Genomic DNA, 19129 nt, shown 5'->3' on the forward strand with positions numbered 1-19129 from the left:
ATGCATAGCATTATACATGTCTGCAAAGAGATGTGCTTTGCATTATGGGAGATACTAAGGAAAGTGATGAGAAGTTAGTCCACCTTTGCCATGATTTTCCCCAGTCCTGAAGATACTTCAGGCACAAACTTTGTTTGCTTACACTTGGATAAAGGATTAAATTGAATATATAATTCAAGAATGAGGATTTGGATGGAAAGGAGATCAATGTTGCTTGGGTGTCATTTAAGAACTATTCAGCAGAAGCAATGTCTAAATGTATTCCAAGGGTAAGTAGGTTAAAAAATATAGGTGTGAAATGGTTAAACAAAAGAGATTAAACATGCTGTGAAGAGGAAGAAGACATTGTAAAAAGATTCATAACTGTAAATATTGATTATTTTTACATGATTATGGAGGTAACAAAAAATGAATGGTAATAATCAGTTCCATGAGATGTACAAATAACAGGCATGAATGGTGACCTGGTTGAGAAAGAGAGAGAGTAGCAAAAGTGAAGTATGAGCAGCAGTGCTTAACATATCCGCTCTCCAGCCAAAAGGCTACAGGTTCTAATCCTGCCATGGGCATGGATGTTCGTAATTGTCTGTAAAAATAATAGTGGTGGTGGTCAGTGGTAGATGGTGTTGGTGTAGATGAAGAAGGTAGTTATGGTTCATTGTAGTAGGTGGAGACGGAGAGTTATGGAGAAGGTGCCCTCCCTCGATGAGTCTTTGGATTTCCTGGAGGTGTCACATAATAATAATAAAGCAAAAAACATAGGGAGTTGATGTAAAGCCAGCAGAAGAATAGTTATGAAAGGATGACGATGACTGGAGAAAATGATAAAAACATGACTGCTGCAGAGGGTATAGTTGAGATATTAAATGAGCAGTTCGTGAATGTTTCATCCGTGTGAATGAAACATCATATACAGTTTGAGTGCAGTGAAAAGGGAGGAGGAAAGACCGACTATCAGAGAACTATAGATGCACTTGGAACTGAGTAAACCTGATGTTCATAAAGTTGTGGGACTTGATGATATATCACTGTGTGTTCTGGGAGAATGTGCCAGGGAGTTAACATAAGCCTTAACATACTTGTTTAATGTGAATCTTACACAGAGTCAAGTTCCAAAGGAGTGGACAAAAGGCAAGATTATACTGCTAATAAGGGAGGTAACAGTACTCAAGTTTCAAATTATAGATCAGTCTTTGTATCAGGTGTGGGATTAAAAATTGGAGAGGTTAGATCTGGAGAGAACCAAGATCCAGAATTGATTTGACATGGGTGTCATTCTCTTTGCTGGACAACATGGTTTGCTAAAGGAAGTGTTCTAGTAATCTGCTTACTTATTATAAGGTGATAGGTGCATTGGACAACAGAGATGGTCTAAGCTGTAAGTAAATGATATTGGGAAAGGTTTGAAAATTGGGAAAAACTATGAGAAGTAGAGCAGACATTGTGACTTTTCCAGAGTACTTGAAGAGAACGAGTGAATGGGAGTGGGGTTACTTACCAGTTAAAGGTTGCAAAGTGTAAGGTTTTAAAATTCAAAAACAAAGATGGGATGTAGGGTATACACTTGGTAGAGATATATCGGAAGAGATAAAGAAAATAAGGAATCTGGGGGGTGATGGCAGACAGTGATCTAAAATTTAGAAGACACATTACTAAAAGTGTGAGGACAGCACAATGAATTCTAGCAATGATGCAGAAAATACTGACTTGTATAAGTAAGATTATGGTTAAGTCGTATAAGGCCACAAATTGAATTGGCCACAAATGGAGTACACAGATTTGGTCACCTGATTTTAAAAGAATGAAGAGTTACTAGAAAAGTTTCAGAGGCAATTGACTAAGGTGGTTTCAGATCTCTGGAATATTGGTGGGGATATACTGAAGAAGGTAGAGGAAATAAGAGGTCTGGGGATGACAATGGATAGAGATCTAAAATATAATCTATGGTATAAGAAACTCTTACCAAAATATAAGTTGGTAAGGATTTTTTTATCACATTAACACTGAAGATATTTTTATGGGGAGGGGGTAATATAATGGAGATGTATAAATTGGTAAGGGGTTCTTATCAGATTAACTTTGAAGAGGGGTCTTTGAGGAACTGTGGGAGATGGAGAGAACAAGAGGTCATTCCTGGAAGCTGTATAAGAAGGGCGTGAGTAAAGGAATGATAAGCAGGTTTATTTGCAAAGAGAAGTAGTGAATGATCGGAATGCACTGACTGAGAGTGTGGTGTCTACAGAGAATGCAAATGTATTTAAGGCATGGTATGGTGACTTCCGCTGTATTACAGAGGGACATCCCATGATGAGTCTGATTTCATGGAAGTCTGAAGATAATAATAAACCAAGGAAAAAGAAACAGGAGATCTTAAAGAAATTGATGTGAGATTCATTCATTCTCACATTCATTTTATATCATTATTTTCCTTGCACCTGTATAGTAAATGGAAGACAATGATTATTATGTGACATCCATGTCATCTCAGGATTTATTAATGAGTCCTGGGAAGGCAAGGCTACTTCACACAATAGCAAACATAATAGTGTTTGAAAATGTAGTATAGAGCAAACACTATTGTGTTTGCTCTATACTACATCATTTGCCTGCTCTACGTCAAAAATATTTTGTCTATTAGTAAGTTAAATGCATGTGTTCTCTGATCTGTATGACTGCATTGTGCGAAGAAAAACTAGTTACTGGAGGAGGAAAAAAAAAAAAACTGCAACTTTATGTATGATCGTGTCTTCAATCTTCTATACTCGGCTGGCACCTATCCCATCTCATGAAAACTAACATCATATCCAACCTATTAAAAAAAAAAAAAAGGGAGACAAAAGCCTACCGTCCAACTGCCAACCAATTACCATCACCTCAATCCTCTCCAAAAGAATGGAGAAAGTTATCAATAGTCAACTTCTTCACTATCTAGAAGCTCAGCAGTTAATCAACAGCCACCAGTATGGATTCTGCCAATCCAGATGCACGAATATTAAAGAATGCATCACTCACCACTGGACTTGCCATGGAAAGGTTCGAAGAAATGTATGCTGTTGCCCTTGACATTTCCAAGGCTTTCGATTATGTTTGGCATCAAGGCCTGTTGCAAACTGCCTTCTTGGTCTACTTGCCATACTTACAAAGAACTGGATAGCCAGCTTTCTTTCTTTCTTTCTCTCTCTCTCTCTCTCTCTCTCTCGTCATTCACTGCAAAGCATGGTAGATGGCATCCTCTCTTCGAGCTTTGCACCAATGCTGGAGTACCTCAGGGCTCCAATCTCTCACCTACCCTCTTTCTCTTATACACAAATGATCCACTCTTGATCATTACAAATCCTATCCATAACTTTGCCAGTGATAGCACTCTCCACTCATCCTACTCCTTTGACAAACTATGTAGTTCCCAGGTTTCCAGACATCCCTTACATCAAGATCATTTGCAACCAGTGCCTTAAACACTGATCTCCACACCATCCTTCCAAAACACAGTCCTGCCTTTTCTCTCACAAAAGAGATCTCAGCTCACCTTCCCTCATCATCAGTAATACAAACATCACCAGACAAGATGAACTGACATTTACCTCCAACCTCTATTGGTACAAATACATCAAATCAATTTTTGTAATAGATTTCACGGTTTGATATGAACACAGATGATTAAGAAAATAACTATTTATTAACTTAAAAGCTAATATTTCACTGGTATTATATCCAGCATCTTCAGAGCACACAACACAAAACTTACTAAATTCACGATTTCCTCCAGATATATTTCAGCTATTTAAATTCACAGTACAGGCAGGTTATTTTACTTGGAAAGAGAAAATATACAAACAATTAGATGAGACAGCTATGGGTTTGCCCCTTTCTTCCCCCCCCTAGCCAATTTCTACATAGAACATGTGGAAAAATTAGCTATCAACACAGCCACTCTCAAACCTAGTCTCTGGCTATGCTATGTTGATGATGTGTTTGCTATTTGGCCACATAGCCTAGACACATTGAATACATTTTTAGTGCATCTAAATAGCCAGAACCCTAAAATCCACTTCACAATGGAACTAGAAGCCAATGACTGCCTACCCTTCCTGGACACACTGATCACACGTCTTCCAGAAGGTTCCTTATCATTTTCGGTTTATAGAAAACCCACACATACAGGGAGATACTTACACAAACAATCACACCATCACCCTTCTCAACAATATGGTATCTTAAAAACACTAACCCATAGAGCTAGAGCAATCTGTTCCAATGACATTGATCTCACTGCTGAACTTTCTCACCTACGACACACCTTCTTAACCAACGGTTATAATCCCCATAAAATAGATAACATACTAAATGCTACCCAGAAATCCCCTCTATCTACCACAGAAGACTACAACAAAACTATCACCATCCCATACATTAAAGGCACATCTGAAAAGATATCTAGAGTGCTTAACAAACACCAACTATGCACAGTATTTAAACCTTATATAAAATTAGCAACTCTCATCCGTTCACCTAAGGACAAATGCACTCCTTTATCACATCCAGGAGTCTATGAAGTGCCCTGTTCTTGCCATCAAGCCTACTACGGACAGACACGAAGAACTGTGGACATCCGCCTCAGTGAACACAAAAAATATATCTGACACTTCTGCCTCAGTGAACACAAAAAATATATCCGACACTTTCGCTATGGCAAGTCGGGTCTGGCAGACCATGCTTTGGATATCCTTGCACACAGGATCAATTGGAAAGAAACAAAAGTAATGCACAGAAGCTTCTATAAGTCAGAGAGATTGTTCCTGGAATCAACAGAAGCCTTAAAACATACTCCAAACCTTAACAAGTGTGGCTGTATAAATCTACCAAAGATTTGGGAGACAGTCATCTTAAGACCAAATTAATATTTATTATTTTATTTTATTTCATTTTTTCAAACTTTCTAAGACTATCATATTTGGACTACTATTTCAAAACTTTGATTTTTTTTTTTTTTTTTAAACCTAGATGGCGCCATATTAAGACTTTAGTCTTGTGTTGCACGCTGCAATTACTTTTACTAGCCCCCACTGTTACATCAGATTGTGGTTGTTTTGCATTTGTAACAAACTTTATGTTGTGTGCTCTGAAGATGCTGGATATAATACCAGTGAAATATTAGCTTTTAAGTTAATAAATAGTTATTTTCTTAATCATCTGTGTTCATATCAAACCGTGAAATCTATTACAAAAATGTCTGACAAACACATAAGCCTATCCACGCGACATCAAATCAATACCTTCCTCAGCTTCTAAAAAACTAGGCATTATTTTCCAATCAAGAAACTATTTTACACCCACCCACCCAGCTATTAACCCCATATAAATCCCATCATCCATCCTTAGAATACTGTATGCACATTTGTGGTGGTGTAACTAAATCCTCCTTGAAAATTCTTGATGATGTCCAGAAGAGAGCAATTCAGCTCATAAATGACTCTTCCCTCACGGGCTCACCTCAACATCTATCTCACAGATGCAATGTTTCAGCTCTGTCTCTCTCTTCTACAACTTCCATGGTCACTGCTCAGTGAATTAGCAAATATCAATCCTCCACTTGCTGTCAGACCTTTTAAAACAAGACGGCTGCTGTCCACTATCCCTTTACAGTACAACTGCAAACTCATCGAATCTGCTTCTCCTCTTCCTCATGATGTGTTTCCTAACAATTTCGACCTACAGATCTTTAAGAAGAATATCAATAAATTTCTTATTTCTCAATCCTAATCTACACTGCACATACAGCACTGATGTGCTATAGGTTCTTCTAACTATCTTGGGATAAATATATAAAATATATATGTGTGTGTGATACTGACTACCTGCAATCATTAGAAAAGCTCTTATGAAGATATTTTGCATCCCAGAGATTTAAACCTGGATCTTCTCCAATTTTTTTAATAAAATGTGTTTATCTTAGCCAAAATATACTATTATCTACTGAACTGAAGTTTCTTCATTTAGAAGGGAAATCAGCTGAAAAATCACAGAAAAGTAATCCTCACTATGGCATACAAGCCTGATATTGAAATTTGAAGTAATTAAACGCAGTTATTTTACTTCTGCAAGTTTCAGAGTCCTGAAAAACTGCAGTGGATCTAGGTGGACCTTATACACAAAATGTGGTTTAAGGTTAATACATCTGGAAAATATATGTATGATAAGATTTCATTTCAGTTATATACAGTTACTGATATAAACTGGGATAACATATATAAACTATACTTAAGATGTAAGCCAGTAGTTAGAATTGAAGAATGTACAGGAAATTGGTTAATGTAAAATTAGTTGCATACAACTGATTTATGAATTGCAATTATATAAAAACTGCAAGAAAAATAAAAGTGTGTGACAAGAATGCTTGCTATGTGCACCGTTAGCCATTGTCCATACAAATCACATTATGAAAGAAACGAACATTAAACCTGATATTGAAATTTGAAGTAATTAAACTCAGTTATTTTACTTTTGCAAGTTTCAGAGTCCTGAAAAACTGCAGTGGATCTAGGTATTGCATGCTAGTGAATGTGAAATCATACAAATTTTAAGTGAGAACTGAACGGCAGAAGAGGATCTAGTAGAGAGTGGCGTGTACAAGGAATAAGATAAACTTGGTATTAATGACATGATAAGGAACTGATGCCATATCAGAGAATGATTTAAGAGAACATTCCAGGAAGTTAATGATACTGGTAAAAACATGCTTGGTTAACAAAAGTTTAGCAAAACTAGATACCTGAAAAAAGGGGAGAAAATAATAAAATTGTTTTCAATGTAAAAAAAGAGGACAAATAAAACTGTGACTTCAAATCAGAAAGTGTGGCAAGAGCCAAGCTTGAGGAATGGATTGATAACAACAGGATTAACTATGAAAATACTCATTTTGCAAAGGAACAAGTTGCAATAATCTTGCACATTCGAAAAAGTGATGTACTGGACACAAGGCTAACATAGATAATAGCATACACCAATTTCTCAAAAGGTATTAAACAAATTTCCACATGACACATTGGTATTTAAACTGGAGAATATGGGGGATGGATGACAGATTAGTAGGATTCATAGGAGACTGGCTGTCTGACAGGTACCAACAAGCTGAGTATTAGGGAGTAGTGTCCAAAAAAGAAAAGTCACTAGTCAGGTGATGTGATGCACAGGATATGCATTAGTCATTTAAGAGTTTTAGTTTTGCTGTAGTTTGCAGATGATGTAGAGCAGTACATAGAGTACAGAAGTTTAGAGCAGTCATTATCATCATTACTGTTCTGTCTCTTGACAGGTCCAATGGTATATCTCAGCAAATTCTCTTCCTTCAATTCCCTCTGTTTCTTGTTTCTTCCTTCATTTCTTAATATCCTCTTGTGCCAATTATATCATCAAATTCCTCTTGGTTGCTTTCCTTCAATTTTCCCTTCTATCATTCTTTTCAGTAGGCTGTCTCCTCTTTAAGAAAGCATAACTGGACAGGACGTGTATTAGTAGGCTGTCCCCTCTTAATACATGTCCTCTTCAGTTATGCTTTCTTTTTCGTATTGTCTTTTTAATAAATTCCTTTCTTCTTCAACTCTTTGTAATACTTCTTCATTGGTAATTTTTTCAGTCCACTTTATTTTCTCTATTCTTCTCCATAACCACATTTCAAATGCCTCCAACATTTTAGCTTCTTTCTTCCCAATGTCCATGTTTCTAACCCATATAAGGTATGGGTTAGAAACATGGAATATAACTCCAAATATAACACTTAATAAGACTTTTCTTTAAATTTTTATTCATTTTATTAATAAACAATTTTTTCTTGCTATAAAATGCATATTTTCCTTTGTTAATTCTTTCTTTTATTTCCATGTCACATTTTCCATTTTCTTGTATTACACTACCAAGTATTTGTATTGTCTCACTTTTCAAGTGAGACAATACAAATACTTGTATTGACAATACAAATACAAAAAAAGTCTCCAGGAAACCAGGAAGTCTCATTACCTTGAGACTTCCTGGTTTCCTGGAGACTCTCATCACTTTTGTTTTCTTTGTGTTAATTTTCATACCATATTTCTTGCATATACTTTCAAATTTTTGCATTAGATGCTGTAGTTCATCTTCAGTATTAGATAATATTCCTTGATCATCTACAAATCTAATATTTTTTTATTGTTCTTCTTCCAATGGTGATCCCTCTTTTTGAGAACCCACTTCAGGAGGATTCAAAATGAATATGTCTGGGCAGATCAGTGGGTTCTCAATTCAATGTTGCTAAGTGTTTGACATTTGAAAAAATATGTATTTAGTGTTAACTGTTCTCTGTTGTTTTGCTGAATCACTGTTATCTTTCAGGTAAGTTATCACAGTTATTTTTCAGGTAAGTTACCAGTATCATTACTACATTTTTTTTTTGATATTTTTTGATTATTTTTTTAATACTGATAAATCAGTTCCTCCCCCATTCCCCATCCTTCTCATCAACAAGATTTTAAAAATGCCATCACCATACCCTACATCCGTGGCACATCCGAAAAAATAGCCAAGATACTAAAAAAGTACAACCTACACACAGCATATAAGCCCCACCGCAAACTTGTTACCCTTATCCATTCTACGAAAGATCAGCTCCCTCCTCTCTCTCTCTCTGCCTGGAGTTTACAAAGTATCCTGTTCCTGTAATCTGGCGTACTTTGGACAGACAGGCAGATCAGCATCCATCTGCCTGGAGGAACACGTCTTACATCTGTAAACACAACTATAGATATTCAGGCTTGGCTGACCATGTTTTGGACACCACCCACAGGGTATCATGGAAGAAAATCACCATGCTCCACCACAGCAAATTCAAGAAAGAGAGACTTTTCTTAGAAGCAGCAGCAGCTCTCAGAAACCAACAAAATCTTAATAAATACAGTTGCATTAAGCTTCCGAAGATTTGGGAAACACTCATCACCAGAGGTCCCACCTTACATTCCAGGCCACCTACAACCGCCCTTAGAGGGCGCTCCACCTAGATAGGACTTTAGTGTCACCCACGTGGTTGGGCTTAGTATTGTTTTAATATTTGTGTGCATGTTACATTAATTGTTTTTGTAATCCCTGTAGATGTCCTAGTGACTAGGATGAAATATAGGAAGTATTAAATCCTATTTTAATTCTTTTTGAGTGTTGTAAAAAATCCATTAAGCCTCCAACATGATGTCCTCACAGCACTTAAGCCTCTACACATGAACAGTAAGCTATGTCTTGCACATTGTGTGTCAGGTGGGAGCTTACTTGATTATATATGATATCTCTTCCACATCAAAGGAGCACATTTTTACAATTTTCTCAATATATATGGGCATTCCAGTTTCTAGTCTTTTTCTTGATAGACTTTTCATGTAAAACTGGTATTGATAAACTGCCTTAATACACTAGCAAATCTTATTTCAATTCAAGAAAAAACTATTTTCTTTTCTAAATATTGTGTCTTACATAAAATGGTTTTGTTTCTGCACTTGGTGATGTATAATGTTAATTTTATGATTATATCAATCTGTATTATCCACAAAAACAACAAAAAGAAAGCAAAGTAATCAATAATCAACACTTGTTTCCAACTCCAGTAATATCAAATTATCACTGCATATATGAATTGCTGTAGCTATTCATATTTTCTACAACCAAAGATTTATTTTATTTTTTTAATTAAATGTTTGGAGAAAGGAAAGTTGGGATGTGAAATATATGGAGAGGAAATGTATTATGTTGCAATTATCACTCAATTCATTGAACATGTGATAAGATTATATTACAGAGGGTAAATAAAAAAGTTAAACTGAGAGATAAAATTTCCATTCTAATCTATCCTACATCCAACAAAAATATAAAAAAACATTGTAACACACATACACATACCATTGTCTCTGCTATTCACAATAACAAAATACTTTCTCTGATTTAATTTAACATAGAAAATTCTAAATCCTCTACAAAGGATTAGTAAAACTTATTCTTGATAATAAACTCAGAAAACTGCAACAAGTTCTTTGAGGAGAAGAATAGAAGGATAATATTTGAAAATTATCAGAATAAATTTCCCTTGTCAATTATTTTGAAACAGTTGATGAACACAGTACCATACTTAGAACTACAATAAAACTTTTACTTTTGCTTTTCTGTGCAAATGTATGTATGTGGGATTTATGTTAGCATAATATTTAAATGTAGGAAGAAACATTTTAGTAAAAATATCCACAACACATTTAGTAATTTAAATGTACCGTCCAAATTTATACTATTGTTAAATGCGGATTTTTTTTTTTCTCTCCTCATAGCTTTAGTTTTTCTGGAAGCACACAATGATTTGTTGGGTAAATATGTGATGTGCAAATCAGAAGCATATATACTATGCTTCTGATCAGTGTCATGCTCCATAACAAGTACAACACACTACTATTTGTCCAGTGTTTGGTGACAAAGCAGGCAAACTGGCCAGAAGGATACATGTGAATAGTAGATACAAAACACTGCCCTCACAGCCTTTGTTATTTCAACCATAAATCCAAAACCAACTGATTGACTAACCAACATAGTGTGGATGTGTTAATTTAGTTCCTCTCTACTTAAGTTCATATTCTCAAACAATTATTCCATGTTTTGTTCTTGTTGATGAGAAAAATTTCATCAGACAATATCCTATAACATCATTCAAAAGTTTATAGACCTCTATCATATCACCCCTCTTTCTCCTATTAACCAGAATCTGCAATCCACATGCTCACAATCTGTCCTCATAATTTAAATCCCATAATCCGTATATTATTATTATTATTATTATTTATTTTTTTTTTTTAAAGTGGAGTTTTAAAGTGGTTCCAACTATACTTGTCACGCCGAAGACAGTGATATAAAATTCACCGAAATCAGCTAAGAAGAAACCAAATTTTTAAGTGCTGAAAAGTGAACAGAGAGGACCATGGTCAACAATGAGCGAAGAACAAAGGATGTTGCCATCTTTATAATCACACAACAGTTGCTCAAGGGAAGAAAGATGAGTCATGAAGTGCATCATATGCCTGAAGGATTTATCATCTGACAGAAATCATATACCCCCTGTAGGAAATGTAGTAGGATTCTACACTTTACATGTGCCGGCCTTTCAGATACAACCTGGCAACATAAATCCAATGCAACACGTGAGGAATGGAAGTGCCTACTCTGCAGGGAGAACAAAGAAATGCACCTAAGGCAGACACCTATGATGTAGCCGATTATACTGGAGGCAAAAATCAGATGACGAACTGAACAGACAAAAAAATACAGGTGAGTCCTATAATTTGAACTCGTTAAATATACTAATAGAAAACAGTCTAGAAACTATAAAAGCTAGCTTAGTAGATCTTGTGCAAGAACTCTTTGACAAACAGAACGAACAAATAACAAAAAAATCTAGTGAATATGAAGATTTGGTCAAACATAATAATTTAGCAGTGATATAAGTGTTGCAAACGGTAAAAGACATTAAAATCAGCATTACAGCACTAACTAACAGACAACACAATTTGATGAAAGAGACATCCGCACTCAATCAAAAACTTGATTCCCTAAAACTGCAATACAAACGTTTAAATCAGCAACAACATAAAGAAGATCTTGTCAAAAAGGACTTCCTGAAACTGCACCTACAGAAATCCTCAAATACGTAGTTTTAAAATTAGGCCATGCAATTGATATCCCTCTACAGCTTAACGACATTCAGACCATAAATTGGATTCTTAGTAAGAGCAAAAAACAAGGCTTGCCACTACCTGCACCAGTCATAGTTTGTCTTATAAGCAAGCAAGTCCACAAAAGACTATCTCATAAATGCCAGCAGACAGAAAAAAACCAGTTGCGAAGGACTTGAACGCATTGCAAGACAATACACCAATCTTCCTATCTGAATATTTAACACCATTCAACCAGAATCTGTTGTACCAAGCAAGAAAAGCAAAAACAGAAAAAAATTACCTATTTTTCTGGATCAGAGATGCCAAGATATTTTTGAGGAATAAAAAACTTCAAAGGCAATACAAATCAAAAGCTCAGAAGACATAGAAAGACTGTCACAGTGAAAAAAAAAGTCTCCTAATTACTTCAAAAAGACCACAACGAAAATGAATGTGAACCATCAAGACAGATGTAATAACACCAGAATATATCAACAATATCACTTTGATCAGACCTTTCAAATCATTCATTTGACCTCTCAAACATCAGCCTACTTCCAACACAGCAATCAAATCAATAAAATATATCTAACTGGTGTCATCCTCAAATAAGCTTATTAAAAAGCTTCGAGGATGCAAGCTGAGACATTACATCTCAGCCAAGATCAACAGAAGAAAAAAAATAATATTTATTACATTGAAGTGCTGCAGTTACAGTGCTAAAATACATTAAAAGCAAACACCATAAAATATAACATTGTTATACTATAAATGCTATTAAAAATGTAATCTTATTCAATTGCAAACTATAAATTACCATCTATAGTAATTTTATTAACACATTATACAAAAACAGGAAAATTTGAATGAAATTCATTTAAAAAAAAAAAAACTAGAACAACATGTTTTTGTAAATGCATAATATGCAATCATAATTTTAATAATAAAAATCACTGAAAAAAAAAATTATTATTATTTCTGATAAGTTTGAAATAAATTCAAATGTATAAAATCATCTTAAATATTTTGCTAACGTTTTATGTACTCCGTAAACATAAATGAAGTAATGATAAAAAAAATGCATATTTATGTATTATTTATGAGAACTATGTGTAGTGAAAAGAAAATGTGATAGTATCACTCGGATTGTATATTTGTAAACGCCAAGAGGATAATAAACTTTGTCCATTTAAAAAAAAAAAAAATTATTAGGTAACACCTCCAGGGAGTCCAAGGACTCATCGAAGGAGGGTACCTACTCTACAACTCTCTGTCTCCACACTCAATCAACAAACTGCAACTACCATCATCATCTACACCAACGCTATCTACTACCTATCATCACCACTGTTATTTTCACAGACAATCACAAACATCCATGCCTACCCAGGGGGGAGGGGGGTGGGAATCAAACCTGCAGCCTTTTGGCTGGAGAGTGGATACACTGACCACTCAGTCAACCAGGCCGAGTGGTCTTTATAACTCTTCTTCCACAGCTTTATCCCCTTGGAACCCTGGAGGCATCTGTGCACAATAATCCAGGTATGGTCTTATCAAGTCCTTATAAAAAGGCAAAATGACTTCGTTATCCTTAAATGTGAAGGTTCGCTTCAACATCACAATTATCCTCTGAGTTGTATCTGAAATTTTTTTTTGCTGTCGATAATGTGACCTTTGAACTTCAAATTCCAATCTACCATTATATGAAGATCCCTAGCTTCATCAGTTTCTTGTAGTATAACCCTGCTAATATAATATGACACTGGATAATCTCACTGTTTCTATTCTAACAATATTTCTTGGAAAATTTTAGGATTCCTTAATAGTGAATGTTCAACAGCACAGAATTCTACAATCAGTGAAACTCTTGATAAAGCCCACATCATGTGCATTTCTGTTGCAGTCAGCCAATATGGACACATACTCTGAAATAAATAGCAACCATTGCTTTCTCAGGATGAACCTATTAAAATGAATGCAATTTCAGGCACATCTTATATGTGATACCAATTGTTTATCTGATTTATGTGATTCAATCATTAAGGTGTCACTGTTTGTGTAGTAACTACAAGTACCTAGGAAAAGTGAAATTTTTCAAACCCACATTTATTGGATTTCCCAGAATAACAAAATAAATACACTATTATTTGCAGATGATCAGGCAATAATATCAGATAAGGAAGACAATTTACAAAGAGCAGTATATAATTTAAACATTATAGTAGAACAGTTTGGAATGAAAATTTCCATAGATAAAACTAAAACAATGGCATCTTGTGGACAAACTCCAGTTAGAAGCAAAATAGTTATTAATAATAAAATAATAGAACAGATAAATACTTTCAGTTATCTTGGATGTAAAATATCATATGAAGGAGAAAAAGACATAAAATTAAAAACTTCAAAATTTTTAGATTATAGGCCTGATAAATAGAATACTCAACCCAAATATAGTGCAAAAAGAAACATGCTTGAAAATATACAATACTTTAGCAGTGCCCACATTATTATATGGCAGTGAAATTCGGGCAAAGAATAGAAACAAATGAAATGAGATTTATGAGAAGAACTGCAAAATACACATTATTAGATTAAAAAAGGAACGAAGACATTTCAAAAGAACTAAAAACAAAATCAATAGAAGAAAAACTAATCCATTTTTGTTTATAATTGTTTAGTTTTTCTAAACAATTATAGACAAAATGTAAACCGAATGGCCAACACCCGACATTCCAAACAAATACTAAAATATAAGCCAATTGGAAAGAAAAGGCATGGTAGACCTCAAAAAAGGATACTGGATGGATAATGAGACCGGAACAGACCAATATGGTCTATACCCGTTTATGATGATGACGTTTATTGGAACATTATTATTGGTTTTGAGATATAGAATATGTTTTTATTTATTTATTTATGAAGGGATGGAATCATCCTCTTGCATATGGATACCAGGAATAACAGATTAATGTATAAGAAAACTGTAGATAGGAAACACTGCCATTGTGCATCTGTACACTCCTTAAGGGTACATGTCAGGAAATAATGATTATGATAAAACAGAAGTCCTGAACTACTGCTCAGGATTCCTGTAAGTGAAGAAATTACTAGACAGAGTTGTCGGTGAGCTACTGAAATTAGGGATTAAGTCCATTTGACATTCTTTGTAAAAAATAAAAAATATTGTAAAAGGAAAAAAAAGCAAAAAAGCAGAATAATACTTACACTATTATACATTGAGTATGCAGCTAATACATGAAACAAAGCTTGTTGTCTAAAAAAAAAAGTACTTAAAGATTAGAGGAATGATTACTACAATGCTAATAATAACATATTATTGACAATTATAATCATATGTCATTCATTAATAAGCTAAAAAACTTACGGTACAGAACAATCTCAATTTCTCACATATATATATATATATATATATATATATATACATATTCCAACTTTTGGAATACTGATAAATTATAAGTACAAGGTGATCATTTATTTCATTTTAGCAATTCTTTCATGCTAAGATATACTTATCAGCATTAGTCATGAAAGTTTTATCATTCTCCAGAACAACATTAATAATACAATAACAAATCACAATTCAATATTAGCAGAGTTCAAATTTGGCACTATCAACATAAGAAACATCAATGGGAGAGAAGCAGAACTAGCAAAGGAATCGGATAAGTACCAGACAAACAAAAATAGGTGATTATTCTAAGCAACAAATACAATATTCAGGCAATAACCATCAGAGAAAAGACAGCTTCGGTATGGTATTCAACATTAAATACCAATATATCATATTTTTTGCCTTATAAGACGCATGTTTTTGTACTTAAAATTCTGAAAATTAGGATGCATCCTATGAACCAAATGCATCTTATAAACTGGTGCATCTTATATACTGATGTGTGTATGTGCAGTTACAGTGCGGCATCGCTTGTCGGTAATGCGTGAATAGTTTGCATGGTCATTAATGGTCACACATTTAAACTAGAAATCAATATGTTATTATATTTAAATTTTGTTTATAACCCATGGATTCTAGAAAGTATAGATATAGCCATACAATTGTGTTTAAGCATAGTGTGATAGAGTACGCAAAGAAGAATGGCAATAGGGCAGCAGTGCAGTACTTTGGACCTCAGCCTACAGAAAAAATTGTACAAACTTGGAGGAAACAAGAGCAGCAATTAATAGAAGCAAATTCTAAAAAACACAATCTACGCAGAAAATTGGCAAAAATGGCCAGAAATTGAAAATGAATCAAAAACTTTGGATAATGGATCAAAGAAGATCAGGTTACTGAGTATCTACAAAAATTATTATTCAATAACCAAAATTATTGGTCGAAAGAAAGAAATATCATCGATTTTACAGAGTCACCATCATGCTACTTTAAATTTATGAAGAGAAATGATTTATGCATGCTTGCAAAAACAAAAATATCACAAAAAATGCTAGACAAATTCAAAAATAAAAGTATTGACTGAAATAAAGAGCCAAAAGGCTTTGCTTTGGCAAATGAAGTCATGGATAAAGAAGGTGTGGTCTGGACATCCTGGCAGTTTGTCAGAAACCTGCTTTGTTAGTATGGGATCAGTTTAGATGCCATAAAGCCAATATCCACTTAATTTGAATAAAAGTATTGATTTTCATAGATTCACTATAAATGCTAGAAAACAAGACAATTTCGAATTATTTCCTTTCTTTTAGTGTTGCACGGTGATCAGCATTCATATTAGAAATTATGGACTTTACAACCATGTTATAAATAACTCTTTTAATTTCCCGATGTTTCGATCTTCATATTAAGATCATCATCTAGAGCATATACAAATATACAGGACGAGCTCAATTACATTACATACAGCAAGCTAGAGAAATGATTTGGTAATAGGTTATTCTACTGGCATGACCTCTAAGTGAAAAAAAAAGAAAAGAAAAAAAATTCGAATTTCACAGATAGCTATTATGGATGAAGTGTTTCTGACTTTTCATGTGCCGTCAAACAAGACTGTTGTCTCCAAATGTTAAAATAAAAAAAAAAAAAAAAAAAAAAAAAAAAAAAAAAAAAAAAACGTTACAACTTCTAGTCATGAAACAACTTCACTATACTGTTGTTTTGTCGTGCTGTGCAGATGGAACAAAATTGTCACCTTTTTTTAATTTGTAAAAGAAAACAATGTCCAAAGAAAAACTTATTAAAGGAGTTTACATTCACATTCATCCAAAAGGATGGATGGATGAGTAATGGTTGAAGTCATGGATAAAGAATGTGTGGTCTGGACATCCTGGCAGTTTGTCAGAAACCTGCTTTGTTAGTATGGGATCAGTTTAGATGACACAAAACCAAAGCTGTTAAGAATGACTTTGCAAAATGAACACAAAAATAGCGGTAATCCCAGGAGTACTCACCTCTGTGCTTCAACCTTTAGACATATCAATAAACAAACTATTTAAAAGATTTATGAGGGAAAAATGGGTCAACTGTATGCAATCTCTAAATTTTGTGGAAACATCTACAAGTAGAAGAGAGAAGGCCACAATTTCGCTGGTGTGCAAATGGGTAAAGAGCTTGTGGAATGAAAGTGAAACCCTCAATTATTATAAAATCTTTTCAAAAGTGTGGCATTAGTGATTCTCTTGACGGTATGAAGAATGACTTATTATTTTGAGACAGCAATGACTCCGTTTCTGATGAAATTTGGAAAATTTTGAGAGTGAAGATGAATAAAGATTTGAAAAAAAAAATTAATGAAATTTATGAAAATTGTTTACACACACACACACACACTTATTTATTATTATTATATGTGAGATTTTTTAAGATTAATTTTTTTTATCTAATAAGCAGATAATACATGTATTAAAATTTAAAATAAAAAAAATTAATATTTACATGAAAAATTTAATGCATTCATGCATGTTATACTGCAAAGAATTTTATTTTTAACCTAAAATTCAACATGAAAAATGTGATGCTTTCAATACAATGGTGTGTCTTATAAGGCAAAAAATACAGTAATCTTCTTGAATGGCACACAATATCAAGTAGAATGATGTGGACAAATATCAGAATAGGGAGATGAGCAATGAGACTGATTTGTGCCTGTGGTCCCATAGAAGGTTTTACTAAGGAAAAAGTGGAGGAATATTTAAAGGCACAGGTGGAAAATGACACACACACACAAAACAAAAAGAGAAAAAGAATGGTCCTTGTTGGAGATCTAAACAGCAGAGTAGGAAATGATTACCAAATATGAATATGTAGAAATGTTTGGGGAAAATTTGGTGAAAAGAGTAAAGCTAATAATAACAGTAAGTACCTGGTGAATTTCTGTTCAGGCCATTATTATTATTATTATTTGCTCCACGGAGTCAACAGACTCATCGTAGGAGACTCATCAACATGTCTATCATAATGGGCTTTGAACATATTTACACTACCTGCACTCACAATACACATAGGCAATGCATTCCACTCGCTAACAACTCTCCATGTAAAAAAATCTACTCAACAACCTTCTTCATCACAACTTTATACAACTTCCAGGGATGCCTCTCGTTCTTCCCATCTTAACATCCACTCTTTTTATAATTTCTTTTGTATTAATCTGACATTCATACATTCATTCACCCAAGTATAGATACACTCTCCCAATATGGACTGGGTCACCATGGGACTAGTAGACTCAAACCTCCTTAAATGAGAGAGGTCTTCACCCTGGCAGTGGGTAGAAAAATAGGCTGTTCATCATCATTAATCTGACAGAAACCCTTAACCGGTTGGCCATTACAAATGAGCTGTGTGTGTTCATTGGTGTTGTTTCTTTAGCATTACTAATGTGGTGAACACGTTTCCATAATTCGTTGGAAGCATTACTAACATTCTAAGCATGTTTCCATAAACTTTTTCATTTTGCAATTATTATAACTGCATTAGATGAGTTTATGATTTAGTTTTCTTGCTTACACATAGAGGGAAATTGTTCAGTGTGAGAAAAGAAATTTGTGTACTTTGCTAGAAACGTAAGTAAGAAGGATGCACATTTTAAAAAATGGCTTCGACATTGGGTTTGCAGAAGCGAAAACTGTCTGCTGCATTATTTGCAAGAGATCTGATAGTCAGTCAGATGAAGAATACGTTGAATTCTTTTTAAATATAAGTGATGACAGCAATGTAGATGTCTCATTGGAAAGTTCTGATAGTGAAGACAGTCGTGGTTTGTCCCAACCTAGGAGATGGTGCCATATACTGGCTGACTCAGTATGTTTATGTTGTCCTCGCTTTTCTTTTACAGGAACACCTGGTATTTTTTAAGATATCCATGTAAGTAATTACTCATTAGAACTATTTGAATTATATTTTGATGACGATATAATGAACATTTTGGTTGAGGAAACAAACAAGAAAGCTA

At 34.2% G+C, this 19129-nt stretch overlaps 1 protein-coding gene across 4 annotated transcripts in view; it reads right to left on the reverse strand.

Annotated features, from left to right (window-relative positions):
• Positions 1–19129, reverse strand: part of LOC150097824 (USP6 N-terminal-like protein) — a 475396-nt gene that overhangs the window by 217156 nt on the left and 239111 nt on the right. For all 4 annotated transcript variants that reach the window (XM_090406042.1, XM_090406041.1, XM_090406038.1 and 1 more), the window contains one exon: positions 14931–14979. In XM_090406042.1, coding sequence (XP_090262168.1) covers positions 14931–14979 — 49 coding nt within the window. The remainder of the gene's footprint in view (positions 1–14930; positions 14980–19129) is intronic.

Source organism: Typopeltis vanoorti, chromosome 16, assembly GCF_054136105.1.
Source record: "Typopeltis vanoorti isolate ZY-2024b chromosome 16, IOZ_Tvanoo_1.0, whole genome shotgun sequence".
Lineage (NCBI taxonomy): Eukaryota > Metazoa > Arthropoda > Arachnida > Uropygi > Thelyphonidae > Typopeltis > Typopeltis vanoorti.